The 21,539-nt window shown below is 44.1% G+C and overlaps 1 protein-coding gene across 4 annotated transcripts in view; it reads right to left on the bottom strand.

Moving 5' to 3' along the window:
• The window catches only part of LOC144126034 (fibronectin type-III domain-containing protein 3A-like), a 60,831-nt gene that overhangs the window by 9,420 nt on the left and 29,872 nt on the right, over positions 1-21,539 (bottom strand). For all 4 annotated transcript variants that reach the window (XM_077659922.1, XM_077659923.1, XM_077659924.1 and 1 more), the window contains 13 exons: positions 20,318-20,412; positions 19,969-20,022; positions 16,103-16,224; positions 12,604-12,763; positions 9,720-9,806; positions 8,710-8,848; positions 6,428-6,493; positions 5,838-5,950; positions 5,257-5,362; positions 3,322-3,497; positions 2,509-2,784; positions 896-1,197; positions 216-422 (listed from right to left, as the gene is read on the bottom strand). In XM_077659922.1, the coding sequence (XP_077516048.1) occupies positions 216-422; positions 896-1,197; positions 2,509-2,784; positions 3,322-3,497; positions 5,257-5,362; positions 5,838-5,950; positions 6,428-6,493; positions 8,710-8,848; positions 9,720-9,806; positions 12,604-12,763; positions 16,103-16,224; positions 19,969-20,022; positions 20,318-20,412 (1,903 nt within the window). The remainder of the gene's footprint in view (positions 1-215; positions 423-895; positions 1,198-2,508; positions 2,785-3,321; positions 3,498-5,256; positions 5,363-5,837; positions 5,951-6,427; positions 6,494-8,709; positions 8,849-9,719; positions 9,807-12,603; positions 12,764-16,102; positions 16,225-19,968; positions 20,023-20,317; positions 20,413-21,539) is intronic.

The following is a 21,539-nucleotide window of genomic DNA, read 5'->3' as shown; positions in this document are numbered from 1 at the left end:
AAGCCAAGACAAGTGGAGTTCCTCAGCATCTTTTGAAAGCCGTTGGGCTTCCCGCAAGGCTAAAAAAGATTGAGAACTAATGCTTTAAACCGTCAATGCATGTTCCATTATAACACAAAGCAAAGGTGCAAACAATATACAGCATTAAGCTTGGCTTGTGGTGCAATGAAAGCTAAGAGCGAGACCAGAATGAAGAGGCAGCTGGCAGCGCTCACATGCCAGGCTTGACCTCCATGTCAAGGGTGTAGTGTAGCACGTCTCGTGCTGCCTGGTGGTCAATCCAGCGCAGCCGCAGACTGTTGTGCCCCGCCGAGAGGCAATCGAGAGTCGGTGCGGGTGGTGGCAGAGCCTGAGTGCTGGTGCGCAGTGCTGGACTGCTCAGGGGACCTGCCCCCACGGCGTTCACAGCCTGCACCCGCACCCTGAAACATAATGCACCAAAACAAGCGTAAAATGAGTAAAGGAGGTGTAAAAAGTGGTTCATTCCCCACATCATTACAACACAGCCTTTGCAAAAAAAGGCAATGAAACTTTGTGCAAGTGCAAACACCTAACTGCTCTCCAAATAATGCGTAGCATTGGAACATGGGCTGTGCAAGATGCGTGCAGGCAGCCATAGTACAACCAGCTAAAGATACCATCACAGCATATGCATAGCATGTTTGAGAGCTGTCTGGCTCACCAATTCTGCTGGAAAACAGTACTAATCTTCTGCTGTACCAAGAATAACCTGCACATGCACAAACTAATTCCATGTCACAAATAATTTGCTCTGTTCTCAAGTGTAGCTGACCATAGGCTTGTTCCCTTGTTTCCAACATGAAGATTCTAATAAAAGAGAGCTCACTCTGAAAACATTGCAAGTTCAAGATCTGGATTACAGAGGACTGCTAACCTGTAGTTTGTTTCAGGCTGCAAATCTGTGAGCAGAATTTGGGTGTCTTCAGTTGTGTGCGTCGTGGGTGCTGACTGCACGGGACCAGAGGCCTGAGGCTGCGCGTGCACCGGTGACCCTTCACACACTTCGACCACGTAGTGGGTGATGTCGGCGCCGTGGCAAGCGGGTGCTGACCACGACACCTCCAGGCTTGTTGGGCCCCGAACACAAGACAGTGATCCAACAGCTCCCGGAACACCAGCGGGTGTGTTGCACTCCACCGGATCAGAAAAGGCACTTGATCCGGCACTGCTGCAAGCCTGTCCCAACAAACAAAACCCCCAGACTGCTGTAAACTTGGACAGTGGAAAGCACAGCTTTTTAAGCTTTTCATTTGAATTACTGTGCACATGTTGCATGAAAGACATCTATTCCATAAGTGCCTTCACAACAATCTTTCCATCAGATGTAGGCAAACAAACAACAAGAGGTGAGCTGACCATACGCTGTTACTACCAGGCCACAGTGGGATAGTGCAGAAATGTGAGAAGCAGGAGTTTGCTCTTCAGCTTTGAAAACCCGTCATTTTGCAGGTGTGCGCACAACTGCCAGCATAACTAAATTGGTTCTATGAAAACTGCCCATGGGAAACACAAGATTGTCATTGCAAAAGTATTAAAAAGCCACTTAAATATGTCCGAGTCCTCTTTCATAGCCAGGAACATGGCCCACAAAAAGAGTTGGGGATGAAGGAGTGAACACCTCAAAGGAAGGAAGTCAAGATGCCTGTGCCTGTCTTTTAATTGCAGCTATGACAAGCGAATAAAATCTGAATAAACAAACGATAAGAAGTCATCAGGATGCATGAAATGTCCTCATGGCAGCTTGCACTGCCTCAAACTAACAGATAAACTGGCGTATTTAAGTGGGCAGTGGTCAAACAACTAAACATCTAAACAACTAAACATCAGAACTAAACTGGAATTCGCATCGGCCATCTGGAACCCTCACCAAGCATATCTAACAAACGCCCTCGAAGCTGTGCAGAACAGGGCCACCAGATTCATTCATTCCTCGTATTCTCATACGACGTTAGCATATCATCTCTAAAATTGCAATCAGGTCTATCTAATCTTTCTGCTCGCCGTCGCACTGCCAGTCTCGTCTTATTTCACAAGTTTTTTTATTCGCCACTCGGACAAGAACCCTACATCTGCGCACCACCGCCGTGCAGATCCCATCGCATCAGTCACCCTCTTCAAGTTTTGCGCCCACGTGCCCGTACCACTGTTTTCTCCAATTCATTTTTTTGCCGAGTAGCAGCTGACTGGAACGGCCTTCCCCACGATATCGCTGCCATCACCTGCCCTGGAACATTCATGACTGCATTGAACACCTGTACTTCATAAAAACCCACCCCTTATGTAACACCCCGCAAGGGGTCTTTAAGGAAAATGAAGTGATGTGAAGTGATGTGATGTGACATGGCTCACTACAGACTCACTTCTGTGCACCACCTCTTCTGACACAACAGGCAGAATCCCATTACCGCAACACACCTGTGACCCACCCCACATTATTGACACAGACTGGCTACTGGCCAAGCTACATCAGCAGAGCCAAACACTCACCATAACACGAAACCAGTAAGTGGAGGCTGGTTCCAGGCTGCGCGCCTCATGGTGAGTGTTGCGTCCAGCATACACTTGCACGTAATTTCCGTTCTCGTGACCTGTAGCACGATGGCACTCCAGCTGATACTCCAAGACAGGAGCCCCATGGCAGAGCGCCTCCTCCCACGAGACCACAGCACAAGTTGCACCGCGCACCTGGACTGCTAGATTGGCCGGAGAGTCCGGTGCACCTGCACCACTCTGTGCCTGCAGCGGCTCCGACCATGGCCCCGGCTAGGAAGTTAACAAAACAAAGGACAAAATGTTGACTAGAAGTGTCAAAGCCTCCTGAGGAATGATGAAAGCTCTTGAGATTAACACAAACATTTTTTGAGATAACTGGTTAGGTTCCATAAAATTTTACAGGCAGTACGACACACGAGGGACAAAGAAAAAGTGGGCACCACAGGTGCTGTACTACCAGCCAATTTATTTTTAAAAAGAACAGCAAAGCTATATTGCACTGAACTGTACGTGCACAAAGATTAGACAGAAAAAACAAGAATATCAATAAAACATTTACACTTATGCACAAGTCTCACTATAAAGTTACACAACTTCACATCCTTTGGCCAAAATGTATTGCAGCAGGGTATAGTACTTGGAACAGCGGAGGTATCAAGTACCGCACTTTTATTCCAAATGATATGCTTGAAGCCAGTTTCAGGTTCGCAAAAGCCTATCGAAGTGCTATCAAACACTGCAAGCCTAATGTGTAGAGCTGCAAATTTTGCTGAGTGTTGCATGAACGCACACAGACATCGCACTCACCCCAACCGAGTTCAGTGCCCGCACACGGAAGAGATAGGTTCGGCCTGGCGAGAGGCCTGCCACCGTGCAGTCCATGTCAGGGCCTCGATAGGCCACCCGTGACTGGCTGTCATCCTCCTCGCACACTTGGAGTTCATACGCTGTCACAGCTGCACCACCCGTTGAAGACGCTGGCCCTGCATGTGTGCAGTCCAGCATTTGGTCAGCATTGCACCCAGTACAGTTAAGCTGTGGAATGAGTGTTACCAGCAGTGCTAGCAGCAGAACACTTGCAAGCATGAGATTGGCTTTCTTCATATCGCAAGTCTTCTACATATAAAAAAGAACAGCTAAGACATGCAAGAATCCTCAACATGCTGGACTTTTGCAATTACATTCAGCAGCATGGGCTGCACAGGACGGCTCTAGATTATTCTTCAACACCTGGTACTGCCTTAGCTCTGTACAAGTATGGCTTCTATGTGCCGACCAAAATATCACTGACTGAAGACTTCACCCATATGAAATGTAGAGGAATTTTTCAGCATTACTCTACAGCTATGTTTGCAGCCATTGCTCAGTGGGCACAAAAGCACAGCTGCACTTATGTGCAATTTTCCATAAAATTTACAATTTTGTCTCCATATTCAGCAGGTTGTTGAAACTAAGAAGCATGTTAGAGAAGCTACAAAATTCTGAATGTGGAAATGATCTGGACCCTTTCTCAACTTTCACACAAGCATTTACAGAGCTGCAAGAACTGCCACATGTTAGATACACAGCTCAGACATTGTTCCTTGTTATTTAGGTTGCAAGAATATAAGTGCCCTTAAATGCACTTTCAAACCTCACTATACTACAGTAGCCGGCCGATTTTTAGGACTCCAATAATTCGGACTTCAAATGAGGAACTGTCGTGCACATCATAGGAACGTGTACATTTTCACGGCCAATATTTTGGACTTTATGGGGTCTAAAAGTATCATTCACAAATCTCCACAGATCTCCACAGTATTTCGACCTAGTATAGATGCATGGGCATCGTTGCCACAACCAACTTTCTCCGCCGCATGTCCACTGCCGTGAAAAGTGCCATCTTGAATTAAAACGAAATCGGCAGGCACTGACGGAGCGAATGGGATGGACTGGCTTGGATAGGCTTGGCTATTTGTTCTCCACCGTTTCTGTTCGAGATAATGGGACGCTCTCTATTGCCATCGAGATGGCCTACAAAGAGCGCGCGGTCGCATTGAAAATGGTGCAACAGGACAGCGGGATAGCTGCAGCGTCCGTCGTGGCTTGGACAACGCCACCCACGGTGCGGGGCAGCAAACGCAGTAGAGGGGGGGACTGCATTCGGAGATGCTGGATTACGCTCGCGTCTCCCCGTGTGTTACCTCTCGGTCTTCGCGGGCATCGTTGCCCCATGCAAACTGACTGTTCTTGCTTTGTGCAGCGGGTGTATTCGTTCATGGCATGACTTGCAGCTGCGTTGCACTGTCTGGTATTGTAACATGAGAGGGTCACATGAGAGGGTCACGACGAATACATGAACATGGCTCACATACACACTAATATCGCTTGTAGGCGGAACATGGGGAGCGGCGATTTTTGAGAATGTGAAAGCTGGCTTTTCGCAGAAAAGTTATTTGTTTGAAGTTCACAGATTTTTTGGACTGTTCGATTATTCGGACCATTTTCTGGGTCCCGCCAAGTCTGAAAAATTGGTCGGCGACTGTAAATCTATCTATATTAGTTCTGTTGAACACATACTACACTATTTTAAAACCACAGCTGAAAAGTTTAAAACCACAATGCTGCCACAGTTGAAAGAGCAAGAACAAATGAACCGTGCAACCATGTCTTCAATATCGGTTATTTCACATTTTTGGGGCACAATTCACAAAAGGGTGCCAGGCCATCACAGTGCCAGTGAAGACTAAGGAAAGTGCTGACCCCATCGCAGGTGGGCTGAGATGGGCTTGGGCTTCCCATGGAGACGAGGAGCTTCACACACGCCAGGGCACAAGGCTGCCGTTACGACTGTAGACACCTCCGAAAACTGGTCAACAAAAGCAAGACACTCGTCAGTGGAGGAGAACATTTATTCTGCTGCAGCACTGCAGAGAAAAGACCTTTTATCACAGTATCTTGTAAAGCAAGCATGACATTGCCAAGGCAAGAGGATACAGTGCACCTAGTTTGCTCTTCAAAAGGAAGAACAAAACACCAAATGGCATGCATGTACACAATGCCTGCATGAAAACACCTCAAGAATAGATATGTGTGGAAAAATTTCACACAGAAAACAAATTAATTTCTGGGTCATGATGCTATTGAAGTTCAAACTAACAATGACAACACACAGCTACTTCAAGCACCACAACAAAATTCGTCATTGACCCAGCCCTGCTAGGGGCAGGACTTGGTGGGTGCAAACAGAAGGCAGTTTCCATTTCTGAAATTTGTCAAAACTTTTGGGGTATTAACCTATCTAGAAAACCGAGCCAAGGTCATTTAGGACCTCAGCCACTCACATCGCTTGTGCCTCCACAGTTCGTGCAGTTCACTCGCAGTTTGTATGTTGAACCAGGCTCCAGGTTTGAACATGTGGCCTCCCGCTCCAAACCCTTGTAGACTGCATCGAATCCTGCATGGGCACAAAGATTACAATGAGAAAACAAGGAATTGTGCTGCCTCAGAAAAGTACAGTTAAATCATGGCACACCAAGCACTGCTTGAATAAAATTTGAGAACCACAGCATCCTCTCCTTTTCATTGGTGATTTGTAAACGAGTGGATGAAAACTTGTTTTTAATGAACAGCTCTTTCTCCCCATATTCAGTAAGACTAGTTTGTTAAAAAACAGACAGATGGTTCCATCAAACAGTTGCTTGGCAGTAACTGCTGGAATTGAATTAGGACTATGGCAAGCATTATGCCATCAGTGATCTAAGAATGAAATCATAGCTCACCTTGGTGACGTTGAATTCACTGCAATTTCTCATCCAAATTTTTGATAAAACTTTCCAAATGTGCAACACACACGCACACACGCGTGCACGCACACACGCACACACATGCACGCATGCACACACAAACACGCACACAAAGTGAGCCAACATACCATGACCAGAATCAATCTGTAAGCAATACTGCGTCACCGGTGCACCGCCATCATCCTTGGGTGCATCTGTAATACAAAAATGTTATGAGTGACATTCTAAAAGTATTATCAACAAAATGCTTTGTGCATACATAAGTACATCAGAACTGTCAGAATTCCAAGGAACACCAGAGTGCGACATGCACCCATTGCACTCAATTCATCTCTACAGGTGAGGCCTGAACACTTTGCAAACATTGACCTCAGTGTTGGCTAATATTATATCTCATTAAAACCATGCATGACCATAAATACTAGAGTTGGCTCACGTGTCTAACAAACAATAGCAAAGAATAAAGCACAAGGCAAAGAGGTTTATGAGCCTAGCCCTCATTGGCAAATGCCAGCAGTAGCTTCTACAATGCAGCATGCTTTTATTGATAGTTTAGTGGTGAAGCACAAATAAGAACCCCATGAACAAACCAAACGTAACACAGAAACAGGCAGTGCCAGGTTTGGATCAGTGCTACCAGAAACCCATCAGTTTTGCTAATAGGCAGAGGAAGCATTCAGCATAAGCATGGTTAGGGCCCCAATTTCCTGCCACAGAATATATTAAATTCCGTGAAGCAAGAACAACGAATCCACAATATTCCGCGGGAAGACTCCCACGTGTTAAAGTATGTGGCCTATCGTGCAGAAGCTACCACGCACTCTGCCTCTATGGCCTAAGATAGTTGAAAAGTTATATTTTTCTTGCAGTTCATCAGCCTAGTGGGCGAGCTACCCATCATCACATTCCCATTATTTTATTAATCCTACTGACATCTACAAAAATAACATCGTCTGCAACTCACAATTCCGCGAAAAATGTTAAAATCCATGATTTGTCGCAAGATCACAGGAAACTGGGGGCCTTATGCATGGTTGATTTTGCAACAGACAGGACACTTACAAATGACGCTACCTGGTCCCTATGATCCATTTACATTCCCCCTATCTAAACAGAGGAGCCTGCTCTATCTTCAGAGCTTCCTACAACCTGCAAAGCCTTTGACATTGCAAGAGCAGATTCTGTGGTACTACAGCACTACAGTCCCTACAGGCACTACAGTATTACACACTACTCATGCACTGAAGCAATTTTGATAAAGAAACCCAAATGCATTAACTATTGCAGCATTTGCAAGACATTAGCACAACTCAGCCATGCTGTCAGACATTCCTTTATATGGGGGAAGACTACACTAAAGAGAACTTTTGAACCGCTTGCTCGATTTCACTGAAACTTGTGGGGCTAGTTTGTACACTGCTGGGATAATCTCTGCTAAATTTCATTATTATAAAATAATTATAAGCATTTTATGTATTCTTTATGACAAGGATGACTATGCTTGCTTATGAAAACTATCATTCGGAAAATAAAGGTAACTTTCCCAACTTTGTGTTATGTGGCCTTGGGAATGTCCAAAGCATACAGCTGTGAAATTATTTTGCTTAAATTTGATATTTTATAAGAATGCTACCATGTAAAGAATGCCATTAGTTTCTCATTTTTTTTAGTCATTTTTAGGAGGAAAAAAAGAAAATAGACCAACTAAGGGCACAGTTGTATTCCTCACAAAATTTTGCCGCAGAAAGGCTGCTAAATACCAATATTATCAAGTAATATTGGAATGATAGTTTTCCTCGGCCGACAGTTTACTGAAAAAACAGCAAATGGGAAAAATGGGCTCGCAAGATTGAAAATCTCCCCACATTATTTTCAGCGCTCTTGTGTTCAAAAAAAGACCTCTCAGCCAAATAATGAAATTTGGCACAGATGGTTCCTGCACTGATATAAAACAGCCCTGCAAGTTTCAATGAAACTGAGCAAGTGTTTCAAATGTTCACTCTTTACAGTAGCGTCTCTCCTTATAAGGACAAACTTTGGGGGCAAATTCAAGAAGAAACAGATACATAACACCACCCAAAAAGCTGTGCTGTACTCTATTCTCCCAATCAACAGTTAGGTGCCTTTGTCCACTGCCACAACTTGAAGCAATATTCCTGAGAAAAATGAGCTGCTTAAGGTAAATCACATGCCAAATTATTCCACTGCTAAAAAATTTACTTCACTGGGACAGCATGAGTAAGCAAAAGAATATAGCGAAGTGGGGCAAAGCAGAGCTTTCTACAATTTCATTGCATCATTCCCTTCAGCGTCCTGTGACCATTTCCATTCGGGCAAGAAGTGCAACACAGGTTGACACGCAAGGGTCACTGGCCTGACGCGTGCACGCATCAGGTTCTCAGAACCTCACCCCAAGTTGCCACAAAGTGGTTGCTATGGACACGCCCCTTTGGGCTGGGGCGGGATGGTCGCCCTGGTCGATCAGCCAGTGTCTCCAGAACACCAACGCGGCTTGGTGCACTTGCGCCCTCTTCATTGTGGGCCACCAGCTGCAAAGGATAAAGGCCACACTAACTATTCTCCTTCCAGCTGCGGTTCAACATCACAGCCTAGTCACTTTTCCTTTTTTGATGTTTCTTTCATCTCCTTTCTGCAACCTCAATTGGCATCACCCCTCCCTCACATCCTTATGAGAAGTGTGGCACTGGGCTTAAAGGGCACTGTCACAAATAGGTTCCGCAAATGTGAATTTGTATTACGGCAAGTTTAGAAAATGACCTACTTGAACAACAAAGTTGAATGTACAAAGTACAAAAAAGGTGACAATACAAAACTGCAATGGCAAATGCAAAACAGCCAAAAATTTGTGCCTGAGGAGTCATTAGCCACTCTCTTGAAAAATAAACTGGCTTCATCATGATGAAAAGTTTTCATCCAGCACACTTGTGTGTCCCGTTATATGCAGTGACATAATGTATGGTGGGTCAGCCAGAAAAGAATGTAAACCAATAGGCCCCTGCCTGTACCACTACTGTATCACAGGCTATATGCAGTGACAGCATGATCACAAATCCCAGGTATAAAACAGCCCCATAATAGCACTTCATGTCTGGCACAGTGGATATTTCAAAAGCCACTGACTAGCCATATGAAAGTGCTTGAAAAATACAGGTAGTCGAGTGGTCTCAACAACAAAACCTGGTAAGCACGAAAGAAAGTGGTCACTGAGGCTCCAAAGAGCTACTTGAAGTAAGAGTTCACTGATCACTGCAAAACGCTTGTAATGGCTCCAATTTCCCTACCCGAGTATTCAAGTTTGTGCGGCCAATGCCATGCACAAGTGTGCATAGCAAACCATTTCAACTTTGTGTTCTTCGTGCTTTTTACATGATTTCCATCGACAAAGGTTTGCACACTCACCCGAAACCTGTACTCAGTCTTTCGTACAAGACGTGTGCAGGTGAACTTGGTGTCAGGCCCATTGTAGGCTGCCAAGAAGCCATGTTGCTGAAATGTACAATTACAAATGTATGATGAAATGAAATGTACAAATTTTTTAAGTCATGATTTCTACATCTACATGAATATAATGCGAGTTTCTTCTATAGTTCATCAGTTTCAGAACATATCTCATGTTATATTCAGAACCAAGGTACGAATATAACGAGATTTTTTCCCTTGGTGCTCCTCATAACAGCAGGAGTGCTTCACCACCTTAAGAGATGGTAGGAGAAGCCAACTTTTTTAACAGCCTCTGAGCTGCACGGCACGCAGGGGAAAGTAGAGGGTGGCCATGAACGTTGGAGGAGAAGGCACTGAAAGAGTTGAGTGGAGTAGGGAAAACAAAAGCAGCCGAATGGGTACAGGTCTGGGTAGCATGAAATACATAGCAGCGGTGGCACGGCTGTAACAGCAGCCCCTTATGCGTCGAGGCTTTGCTGCCCGCGCTTCATGCTTCTGAACCATTTCCTCCCAATTGTTGTCGATGTATCCACTGCTTCTTATTTTTTTTTGTGCCATTTCAGCTTTTTTTCTGGACCCTCAGATGTAGTTGGCTTGAGCAGGCTGAGATTGCATTATGACTGCAATATTTGTTTCATTTTTTTAAGGCTTCATACTGTTCCCTTGTGCTATACAGACATGCCTCGTTAATACGACCCCCGTTAATATGGACAACTCTGATTATAGACAGTTTTTCAGGGGCCAAAGTTTTTCAATGCATTTACGCCTGAATCCGGAAACTCACTGCCCATACAATGAACAGAGTGAAAATGCAGTGAGCCCATTGGGGTCCATGTACTTTTGTTCAATTAATACAGACAGTGATGGGAAAAAATTCCGGACTACCCCTAAAAGATGTTCTGCTTCTTGTATTTTGGTTGCAGGACACCAGGGAAAGGCAGTGCGAAAGTGCAAATGCCATAGTGATGGCCTTTGTATGCATGTGTATGTGATTTCACATCTTACAGTGGCTGCATTACATGAATGGATGGGGGAAAAAAAATTTCTCTGCAGCCTGTGCTATGTTGAAAAGCACAATTAATAGCCATCAGCTGATTTAGTTAGTTTTCAGGGTCTGAATAATTGTAGTAGAGAAACTATCACACCATGAGGCGCCATTACGTGTCCCATGAACCTCTATGTGCTTCAAACGTGCTTCAACCTGCACTGCGCTATTTTAAAGATAGTAATGCACTTCGAGCTTCCAAGATATTTTAAAATCCGGTTCACAGCCCGCCACTATGCACACTCGCTTTTAAAGGGCGACTCGCTTTATTGACACTTTTGGTTGGGGCCAAAACTATTCATGGTCACGTTACATACGTGTAAATATAGGGTTTAACATACTGGTTTCAAAAGAAAGCATTGATTATGGCTATATTTTGCGGAAGCAGCAGAACTGTGCAAAGTAACTCTTCAAACCTTACATCTGTTTACAATAAATGAGCAACTCCACCAGTGTCTGCACGAACCCCTGGTGTGTACAGAACCGGACAAAAGTAAACTGAGCATGCTACTGCCTTGCAACATTTTCATGTGTTGCCCGATTGAAATTGCCAGCTATGGTATGTGCACTCCAGTAGTGAATGCTAGTGCACTCAAAGGCAAACAATGTTTGATTATATATGATTTCGGAATAGCATGCTCTGTTTACTTACGTCCACGCTTGTACCAGCATGACTTCCCTTGAACAGAAGTGCATGAATAAGAAACAGTGTTCAGTAGTATACAAGCCACAAATCAGAACCTTAGCATAACCCTTTAACACTGAAGACGATCAATTTTTTTATCACCGGTGGGTACCCAGCGGCACTGGGGATCGAACCCCGCACCTACCGCATGCGAGGCAGATGCTCAAACGACTAGGACATTGCTGCGGTCAACCTTTACACACTCTTTTGGTTATTGTCGTTTATTTTCAGGGCCTTCCCTTCATCTTGGCATTTCTTAAGTGCCTGAACTTGCAGCATAGCCTACGCTTGGGTGGTCAAAGCCATCCATGCACATACATGATTCAGTGTTGCACATCCAACACTCCCAATGCTTGGCCAATGTTAAGAGAATGACAATGGGAACATGAGCATACTCTCCACTTCTGTAATACAAGGAAAACTAAATTACTGTATGGTGCTGTTTTACAATCAATGGTGAAAGTGGTGCTATGCTCATGAAACAAAAAAAAATAACAGAACTGAGAGAACCAAATGAAAAAGCTGCAAGAGGTGTCTCGCACCCCTTTATTCGCAACCCTGACATCACAGCGTTTATGCAAACGTGAAATTCTATGTTTCAGAATATCAGTCCGTTTCACTTCTACAAAGGTCAGAAAAACATTTTCACCACGTCTACACATGGGTATGAAATGGACTACCATAACGAACCTTATATTAGAAGTGTCGCCACATAAATAGTACTTTTGATCAGGATAGATTCTGATCATGACTGATGTTATGAGCACTCAACATGCTACATGTTCCCACTGGATCCTGAATAAATTCACCAGATAAATTCCAGATGGCGCTGCATGCACCCACAGTTGCATAAGCTGCAGCAAACAAAGCATGTAATTAGGTAAAAGTCAACAAAGCCCTTTTGATCAAAACAATGCCGTGTTATTTTCATATGTGCACACACGCACATTGTCTGCTTGTCAATATGCACTGAAGTTTCCAGAGCACGACAGTAGCAGCATCAACTCCTTGATAAGGATTGAATGCGCCCATCTGAGAGCAGTATAGAACAGGTTATTGCTTATGGCTTTAGCAGAACTTTACAACACCAGAGTTTTGCGGCAGTGCCTCACCGATCCATCCTGCTCTATGGAGAGGGTGAAGGAGTCGTCACAGGGCCGGGCACTCCACTCAAGTGTTGCGGTGGAGCACGTCACCTGTCCCAGGCGTGGCGTTTCTGGGGCCGGTGGAGCAGCCCCGCTTGTCGTGAAGCGGCTCACTACACTCCATGGGCTGAGGGTCAAGCACAAGCCCATAATTTGTCATTGACCAGCATGCCACGCTCTTATAACTTTGTGCTCATGTAAACTTCCTCTGCTGAGGACAAACTAAAGTTAACCCGATTACCTTGCTCCAATGACAAAGAGGCTGTTTTTCACTGAGAACAGAGCTTTTGCAAACCAGAAATGACCAAAAAATAATGTACATGCATTTCTGCCATCAGCTGTTCGTGCACGCTAACTGAGACGATATCATTTTTTTTTTTGCTTCAGTTCGGCGAGGCCACGCCACACCATGATTCACTTGCAAACGGGGATCACAGAGTCCTTTTTGTTAATGACATCAAGAATACGAATAAAATGGCAGAATAATATTCCATTGCAAAATCCAATTATCTCTGTAATAAAAGTTCTTGCTGCCAAACAAACAGCTGTCCTTAATGCCCCTTTAAAATCAACGAACTTCAGACAGTCCAGTGACAACATAGTACACCGCTATGTGGTGCACTTACAAGAAACAACATATGCGGGCCTTTTATGCTTCCTGTAGCAGCAATAAATGCTGACAAAGCTGCCTTCAAATAACTCCCAGACACTACAAAGAATGCACAAAGCATGAAAAGAGGTCATACATGACGTGTTGTATGAAATGAAATCAAAGAGGAAATTGGCAAAAGGGACAAAACTGCATGGTCTAATTCAGCACTTCCCATTGCCAACACTCACATGGCATTCTCAAAAGTGACCTGCGAACACTAAGTAGCAGGCCCACGTGTGGCTAATGACAGTCAAAGCAAATGATATTTTATACAGTAAAGGCCAATTAATTCAGATTTCATGGGACCGGAGAAAATGTTGAAATTAACCGAATGTCGCATTACTGGGAGGACTGAAAAAAAGACCATAACAAGGCGCCCCACATCAACTGGATTTTAACATCATGGATTTTAACATCAATGTAAGCAAATGTCAATTGCTCTAAAACCGAAAATTTGTACAGCAATGCAACAAGTTTTTTTACCGATAAAGAAGTGAAAAGTCAACCCTCACATCATAATCTAATATTACATGGCGACAAAAGCACATCATGTCTTACTGAGCCGTATATTGGTTGATGTGTGGTACACGATGGCCCCCCAACTCCGGGAAACGGAAATGAAGAAAGCTAGAATGCCCCACTGGCTGACGAATGAAAGCTCTGGGACAAAAATATCGATATCTGAGCGGCGGCCAAGCAGTCAAGACTGGAGACTGTGCACCTACGTACGAAGTGCAGATAAGAAGCATTGCCCCCAGGAAATAACAGAACATGCATGACTTGAAGGTATCGCAAAGGGCTTCATTTAGGTCTCTGAAAGCTTGTTGACAGACTTCCTCACCATTCACAGCTTCTGCAGATGCCGCATACTAATGGATGCTAATGGCTGTAATCCACTTCTGGAGCATGGAAAGCTTGGGGTTGATATTGCACGCGAAAAGGTGTTCTCACTGCTTTCCTCAGAATTGCTACCTGATGCACTTTTCAGCAACATCGAACTCTCAATTTTCAGACAGCTCTGTGCAAGACGATGACTCATTTAAATGTCATCGAGAACAGCCACAGACATTTGGGAGGCGTGGCTCGCAGCTCAGTTGAGTGACTAATGTGACATGAAGTACATGTTGACGCAATGAATGCGCACATACTTATTCTCGTATCAGTCTTATCCGATAATCTTTTGTACAGTTCTCTTGAAACAGAGAGGGTGCGCTAAAGCCATTTGTTACCGTACCTTTGTTTGTAAATTACTATTAATTTTTCCATGAACTGCAGCATTCTTCCCGTTATTTTCTGTTCTTTCGTTTCTTTCCTTTATGTGCCCACAAAGTCACCCTCACATTAATATCGTGGTCATGTTACATTTGGGCGAATATGGTATTTTTCCCACTTGTGCCAAATGGTGTACTGCAGGCACACTGATGTATGCATGAAACAACACAAGATCACCAACAGCTTGGGGGTACCCAGATTTTAAATCTGCCAGTGCCCTAAGACTAGTCTACTGATGATAGCGTAGTTTTGAGATCACAACCCTCTCAATCGCATTCATAGACCATCGGGAGTCCTCATACCACTACTGGCAGTGTGCAAGGGTAATGTGATGTGCCACTGCCCCGGGAGGTGACCGTTTCAAACACAGCTGCACGGTGGGGCTTGCGAGACCCAGGTTCCGCTTCCCGAGCCCCCTTAAGGCTTATGTGCCTCAGTGGGCAGGTAGCAATCGCATTGAATTTGGCAATGATGGGCAGTTCGCTTACAATCCAGCGGGTAGGTTGTGAAGACATCATAAGGTCATGTGACCTCTCTCTACGAATTACGGAATTTCGTGAAGCTGAAAATTTTTGCGAGACAACAACCTAAATGCTATCGCAGTAATTAATACAAGTTCTTGAATGGCGTTTGGCGTAGGGGGTTTAACGTCCCAAAGCAAATGCAGTGCAGTTTAAGCCAGTGCCTCGTTCAAAGTGTGCTCGTGCAGGCATTGCGTCTGCTGGTTCAGCTGCTCACCACAACAGGGACACCACCACAAAATCAGCCAATGCGAAAATAAGAGCTACAGAGAAAAACATCACACGATCTCGAATCTCAAGCAGTGTCTCAGATGACTACGGTATGGGCTGGTGGCATGCCAGTTCCATCTGGAGGCTGGAAAGGTCCTTCCCACCCACTTGGCAGAACAGTGCTTCCCTTGGCGCCCCTTTCCCACGCTGCATTCTTTGGTCGTCTGCTCACTGTCATTCCATTCAGTGCTTTCCCTTCTGGCTCATATCTGTCCCTTCAAAAAAGTCAACCTCCATGCCACAAAGTTCTAAGTACCATAACACTCTTGGTTTATGTGGTTCTGATACCCCAAAGTGACCCTGGCTATGAGGGACACACACCGTAGTAGTGGAGGGCTTCAATAATTTTGACCACCTGGGGTTCTTTAACGTGCACTGACATCGCACAGTACATGGACCTCTAGCATTCCGCCTCCATCAAAATGCCACCACCACTGCGGCCAGGATCGAACCCGTGTCCTTCGGGTCAGCAGCCGAGTAACATAACCAGTGAGCCACCACAGCGGCTTCGTTTTTTAATTGACATAATTTGCAAATACCAGAAAACTGGAAACCTACCTAAGTATGAAGGACATGCACTCAAATGCTGTGCGTGTTTACTCCTTGTATACAAGCCTGATTTTAAAACCATTTATTGCTGTTGCAATAAAAGACATGGCCATTTGCAACAGCTGGCTGTTTGAGCAAGGGAAACAAAAGCAGGGGCTCTGGGAAAAAACAAAGCTTCGTTCTAAGAAGGCACACTACTTGCCTGGTGCCCACAGCATTGGTTGCTGCCAAGCGGAAGGTGTAGAGAGTTGAAGCAGCCAGCTTGGTCATCTTGAACTGCTTTTGCAGCCCCGAGAACACCGGCGTAAAATTGCCATCATTACCCTGAAAGTGCAAAAGCTTGCATCAAACACATGACTGCAATACACATCCATCAGGTCATGTATACCGAAAATGCTGTGCACATGTGTCCTTCCTTCCACACCTCTGTACTCCAGCTTTAACGGGGGACAGGGCTTTTGAGGGCCCCAAGAAAATTAAAAAACTGACTGCTCGACCTAATCTGTTTGTTTTCTTTGTTTTCTAAAAATACAAACTTGACTGTTTACTAGTTTACAAAGAGGATATCTTTGCATCTAGAGCAGATAAATTTTTTATTGCAGCATGCTGCTAAATTATTACAGTACACAATGTTGGGAACCGATTTATTGATTTTTGCTCGCCAATTTTCTTGTGCACTCTAATTTAAACTGTATTTTTACTAGTCCTCCCTACACTGAACTTCAACAAGTTGTAAAATAAATAATACTGGCTTAATCAAAGAAGTACTTCCTACATTGTATTTCTTGTACTGTTGTAACACTAGTCTTATGAGCCACAAGTTAATAGTTTTCTGATCAGTGCTTTGTTTGTCTACTATTTTTGCAAACGAAGCAGAGAAAATGTGTAACATCTTGAAAACTCTGACATATCAGAAAAGTGGTTATGCTTTTGAAATCAACATAAGTAACTGATTAAGACTGCATTTTCATTGCATTTAGTCCAAAAATAGAGAAAAAAGTTCCAAGACCCCTGTCCCCACTTAAGTTTAGTATGCTACATCAACATGCCAGGTTGTCTCACTCATAACCATGATATTACGATGTCCATGATCAACAGGATGCCTGTAATGTCTGTAACAATGAACTCCTCAGCTCAAACCTCGCAAAGCCATATCTGAACAAAAATACAGAATGCTTTTATACAGTTAGAGCGTGCAAACCTTAAAGGGGCAGTCTACAGACTTATCAACCATATATCCGTTACAGCAATCGAAAGCTCATTTCCAACTGAACATATGCCTAGCTGTGCAGCTGAGAAACATGGCAGAACAACTTAAAGGGCCACAGAAAGGGGTGTTTGAGCTTGGCTTTAAAATGCTTGCACTATGTAGAGTACAGGCCACCGAGCGTCCATGCCGCGTACGAGACCTAAAAAATGAGCGGGGAATTTACAATACATTTTTAAAAATTCCCGCTTTCACACCTTGTGACGATGCACGGTGCCAGGCTTTCAAGCAAAAACGTGGCATACAACATCACGTCGTGCAACTGACATCAACAGCCGGGCATTATCGTTAGTTCACAGTGCCATATTCTTTCAGACGTCATGTGCCGCCGCGGCCACTACGCACGCGCCGCAGCCGGCAGAGGTAGGAGAGGGGCCGAGTGGGCAAGCTGCGCCGCCGTTTTGGAACGCTAGATGAGAGGGCAAGGTGCGAAGACGCGGAAGTTCAAAATTTTTCTGCATATAACTCAGCTTCCACAAAGCGCATTAAAAAATTCTTGCTGGAGAATAATTATGAAGCAGCGTCCTTTAACATCCCAGACATATCGCAACAGCCCCTTTCTGGGGTCCTTTAAAACTGGTCAAGCTGTGTAAGGAATAAAGTAGTTGCAAAAGGAACGATAATAAACCTCTAAAAACTGCTCAGTTCTATTCATAGAGTGGCTGCCTTAAAGATTCCATACATCCATTCCATACATCCACAAACTGTCGCACAATGTCAAAAATGTTGCAGCAAGGTATGATGTTAACGTTTTTTCTGCCCCGTGTAAGTTGGCTAAGATATGTCCGATGGTTAACCGGAGAAAACAGGCGACCTGCACAGTAAAGCATTCGAATCAGTACACCGAATGTCGCTCCGGTGTAGTTTATCAGATCCCCCGCACATGCGGTAAAGTATATATCGGCCAGACCGGACGCTGTTTCAATGACAGAGCAAATGAACACTTCCTCAACGTAAAAAGCAAGTCTGGGAGCCATATGGCAGTTCATTGTAATCAACCCCGCCACGAATGTCGGCCTATGTTATCCGCCACTAAGTTTCTGGCAAGAGCAAGCAGTAAAATAGAGAGGGAGGTTATTGAGAGATTTTTGATTGAAAAGGCTGGGGACACGAGCATCAGCAGCCCTTCTGTCTGTCTATTGGAGAAAGAAAGGTCCTTCTTAGAACGGGCGCGGTTCTTGCGTTTTAACCACATCTAGACATCCTGGCAAATGGTTTTTCGCACCTCACCTCATTGTTTTTATTTGCTCTTAGTTATTTTGCCGTGTTGTTTGTTGGCCTTAAGCAGATCGTTTCACCTTCATATTTTAAAGGCTTTAATGGTGTTTTTAACGTCTTAAATGTTTCTCCGATGTTCGTTTTATGTACGATTTTAACTTTTTGCCGTGTTTTTTGTTGGTGTCTGTTACCTTTTTCGTTTTCGCTTTTAGCCTCCTGACTGTGCCTATTGCTTATAAAGTTTTCATTCTTTTTTATTCTGATTGTACACCCCCTTTTCATCGCCATTTCACCTGTCATCGTCGCGTTTCTTTTACTCGTTACTGCCCCTGACACCACCGATGTTAATGGCAGAGGCACAAGTGCGATTCCCTTTTATCTGTGGTCCGTTTATTATTACTTTAGTAATGCTTTTGCATGTTACTGTTTGCACGTGTCATGAGTGCCTTTTCACTGTGTAATGATCGCCAGAGTGTGAGGCGCTTTTTCGCAGTTTCCACAGGCTGACAGTGTATCACGTGGTCCATGTGAATGGTATAAGTTGTGCTGGTTTTTTTATGACGCAACAAAAGTGGGTAGTCAGCGCCCGTCCTGTGTTTTCGAGTTTCTTCTCGTCCTCGTTCCGTTGCGCTGTGTCAATCTGTGTCGTAGAAAGTATGCACCAACTAGCCCACACCAGAATCCTTTTAGGCTTCTTGTCTTCATGCAAGAACTGCATGAAATAAAAACCAAGATGTAACAAAAAATTGCAGTCTTTTCTCAATTTCATCACATCCAGATTAACTGTGTATTCCCTCCAGGCAACATAGCCAGGTTGCTTGGAGAGCTGCAAAGTTTGAACACAGCACGGTGTTACCACTGGTTCTTGGCCTGGTATGGCACGGTATATGAGGTTAAAAACCCAAAAGTGAAATGACATGAGGGATGCCGTAGTGGAGGGCTCCATATTAATTTCAGCCACCTGGGGCTCTGTGATGTGTACTTGCATCACAGAACACAGGTGCCTTGCATTTCACCTCTACCGAAACCCGACCGCCATGACCAGGATCGAACCCGCGTCCTCGGGCTCGGCAGTAGAGTGACCAACCACTGAGCCGCCACGGTGGGGCGCGACAGTCTTCGCAAATTTAAAATATAAATTCTTGTCAAAACAACGAATTCTGCTTAAAATACTGTACATTACAGGGAAAGATCAACAGCATGCAGATATTTTTTATGCTTGTACCCTAAGGCACTGGCAAAGCAAACATTTCTTAAGATCTGAAACTGAAGAAGCATGAACACTATACTATATGTGGAGCACAGAAATTTTCTTTTCACTAAAAAAAAAAATGAAGAAAGATTTTAGAAAATGTATACTACAGACATACCTGTTCATTTAGCGGCCAGTTGATGCAATGCTCATTCCACTCTCCACAAAATGGTGAAATATCTCCCTCCAGTGGAATATTTATTGCATTATAACCCTATACCACTGTAAAGTCTAATCGGGCTGTAATGCTATAAAAGGCTATGCTTAAAAGAGTTATTCTTTAATACTTGAACAACTGCCAGCAGTACGGCATGCATTAATATGTGCTTACCTGGTCACATTCCAGGATGTAGCAGGTTATCTTGGAACCATTGTCGCAGGGAGCCTGCACATATATTTCCACGCCACTCTTATAAAAATGAAGGTCAGCAAGAAGCTAATTCAACTTATGAAAATTTGGCAGATAATGAACTCAGTTTTCCTCCCTTAAATTATAAACGCATCAACAGCTAACACAATTTTATGACAGTTTATGAGCCATTGCAATGAGCAGTTAAGGAAATTCATTTCACGAACTTAAATATTATAACAATGAAGCTTTCGCTACTATAGCATCTAACACACAACTGCAGCAGTAGTGTGGAACTGCAGACCGGTTGAGTAACTATAAAACGACTTACATTCCACTTCAGAACCAGCATATTTTTGGTTCGCGACACCAGCTTAGGCGGCTGGGGTGTATCAGGCTCGCAGCTACTAGTCTTGAACTCAACACCTGCAATATGGAACAAGTTAAGCATACAAGGTGCAGGCACGAAACATCTAATTCAACATCTGGCTCTGATGGTCACCATGCACAGGAAGCCATTTCACACACACACACACACACTGAATGTACCGACCATAATGAAACTGAACAACTCCAACCTGACTGGCAGCATTTGTTCACTACAGTTCAGCCCTGCTACAAAAAAACACGAGAAATGTGAAGAAGTTCATGGAAACAAAACCTTCAGTTATACTATCAACCCAAAATCTTTGACAGTTTGAAATGGGTAGTGAATGAAGGAACTTTACTTAATACAGTTTACTTAAGGCTTACAGTCAGCTTTGGTCGCTTTCACCGTTAGAGCATTAGCATCAAGGTGCATTTTTTTGCATTAAATCAGCAGCTGCACTGCAGCCCTGTTGCATGCTCGAATAAAAAATTCATACTGCCGGAGGCCACAAATACCGCAACCCAAATTTTCAGACAAATTAGTATTTTTTTCAAGCACACAAAACATTAGACAATCTAAAAAAAAACACTTAGCCCACCAAAAAACATTTTTTTGAATTTCCAGACTTTCAAGCAACTGGAGGAAGTGGCAGACAGTTATCTGCAGGCTCTGTCACAGCCACGTAGATCAATCCACTCAAGGTATTGGTGACCTATGTGTGCTACGGCTCTCCACAATAGCTATGGCACTTAACCAAGCCATACAGTGAGTTAACCAAGTCTATATAGTGTCATTTGGTTACAAAGGAATTAGAGTAAACAACAAAGGCAGCAACTATAGCAGCTGTGGTGCAAATGGCAAATTAAGTACAAAAGTTACCATGCCTGGTAGCAAGGCTTAGTTGAGGCTGGATACTATGTAACATGTCATAAACGGTGATCAGCTGTGCAGACACTGTTGACCCTTCATGGGTGCACCACTCTTCAGTTCTTCCCGGCCACAACAATGGCTCTCCAAGCAGGTTAGTTGAATGATGTTGAAGCCTATGCACGCAAGGAGTGATATACTGAGCTCGTGTTTGACCATCTCCTGTTCTGTCTGTTTCATGCATTTTGGTAACTGAGCTCTTGTTCTTGGCATGGACAACAGGCACAGTTGACATTTCGACATTTCACAATCTGTC

Source organism: Amblyomma americanum, chromosome 3 (assembly GCF_052857255.1).
Source record: "Amblyomma americanum isolate KBUSLIRL-KWMA chromosome 3, ASM5285725v1, whole genome shotgun sequence".
Classification (NCBI taxonomy): Eukaryota; Metazoa; Arthropoda; class Arachnida; order Ixodida; family Ixodidae; genus Amblyomma; species Amblyomma americanum.
Note: the sequence above shows the minus strand (reverse complement) of the source record. Positions and strands in the feature narration are given on the sequence as shown.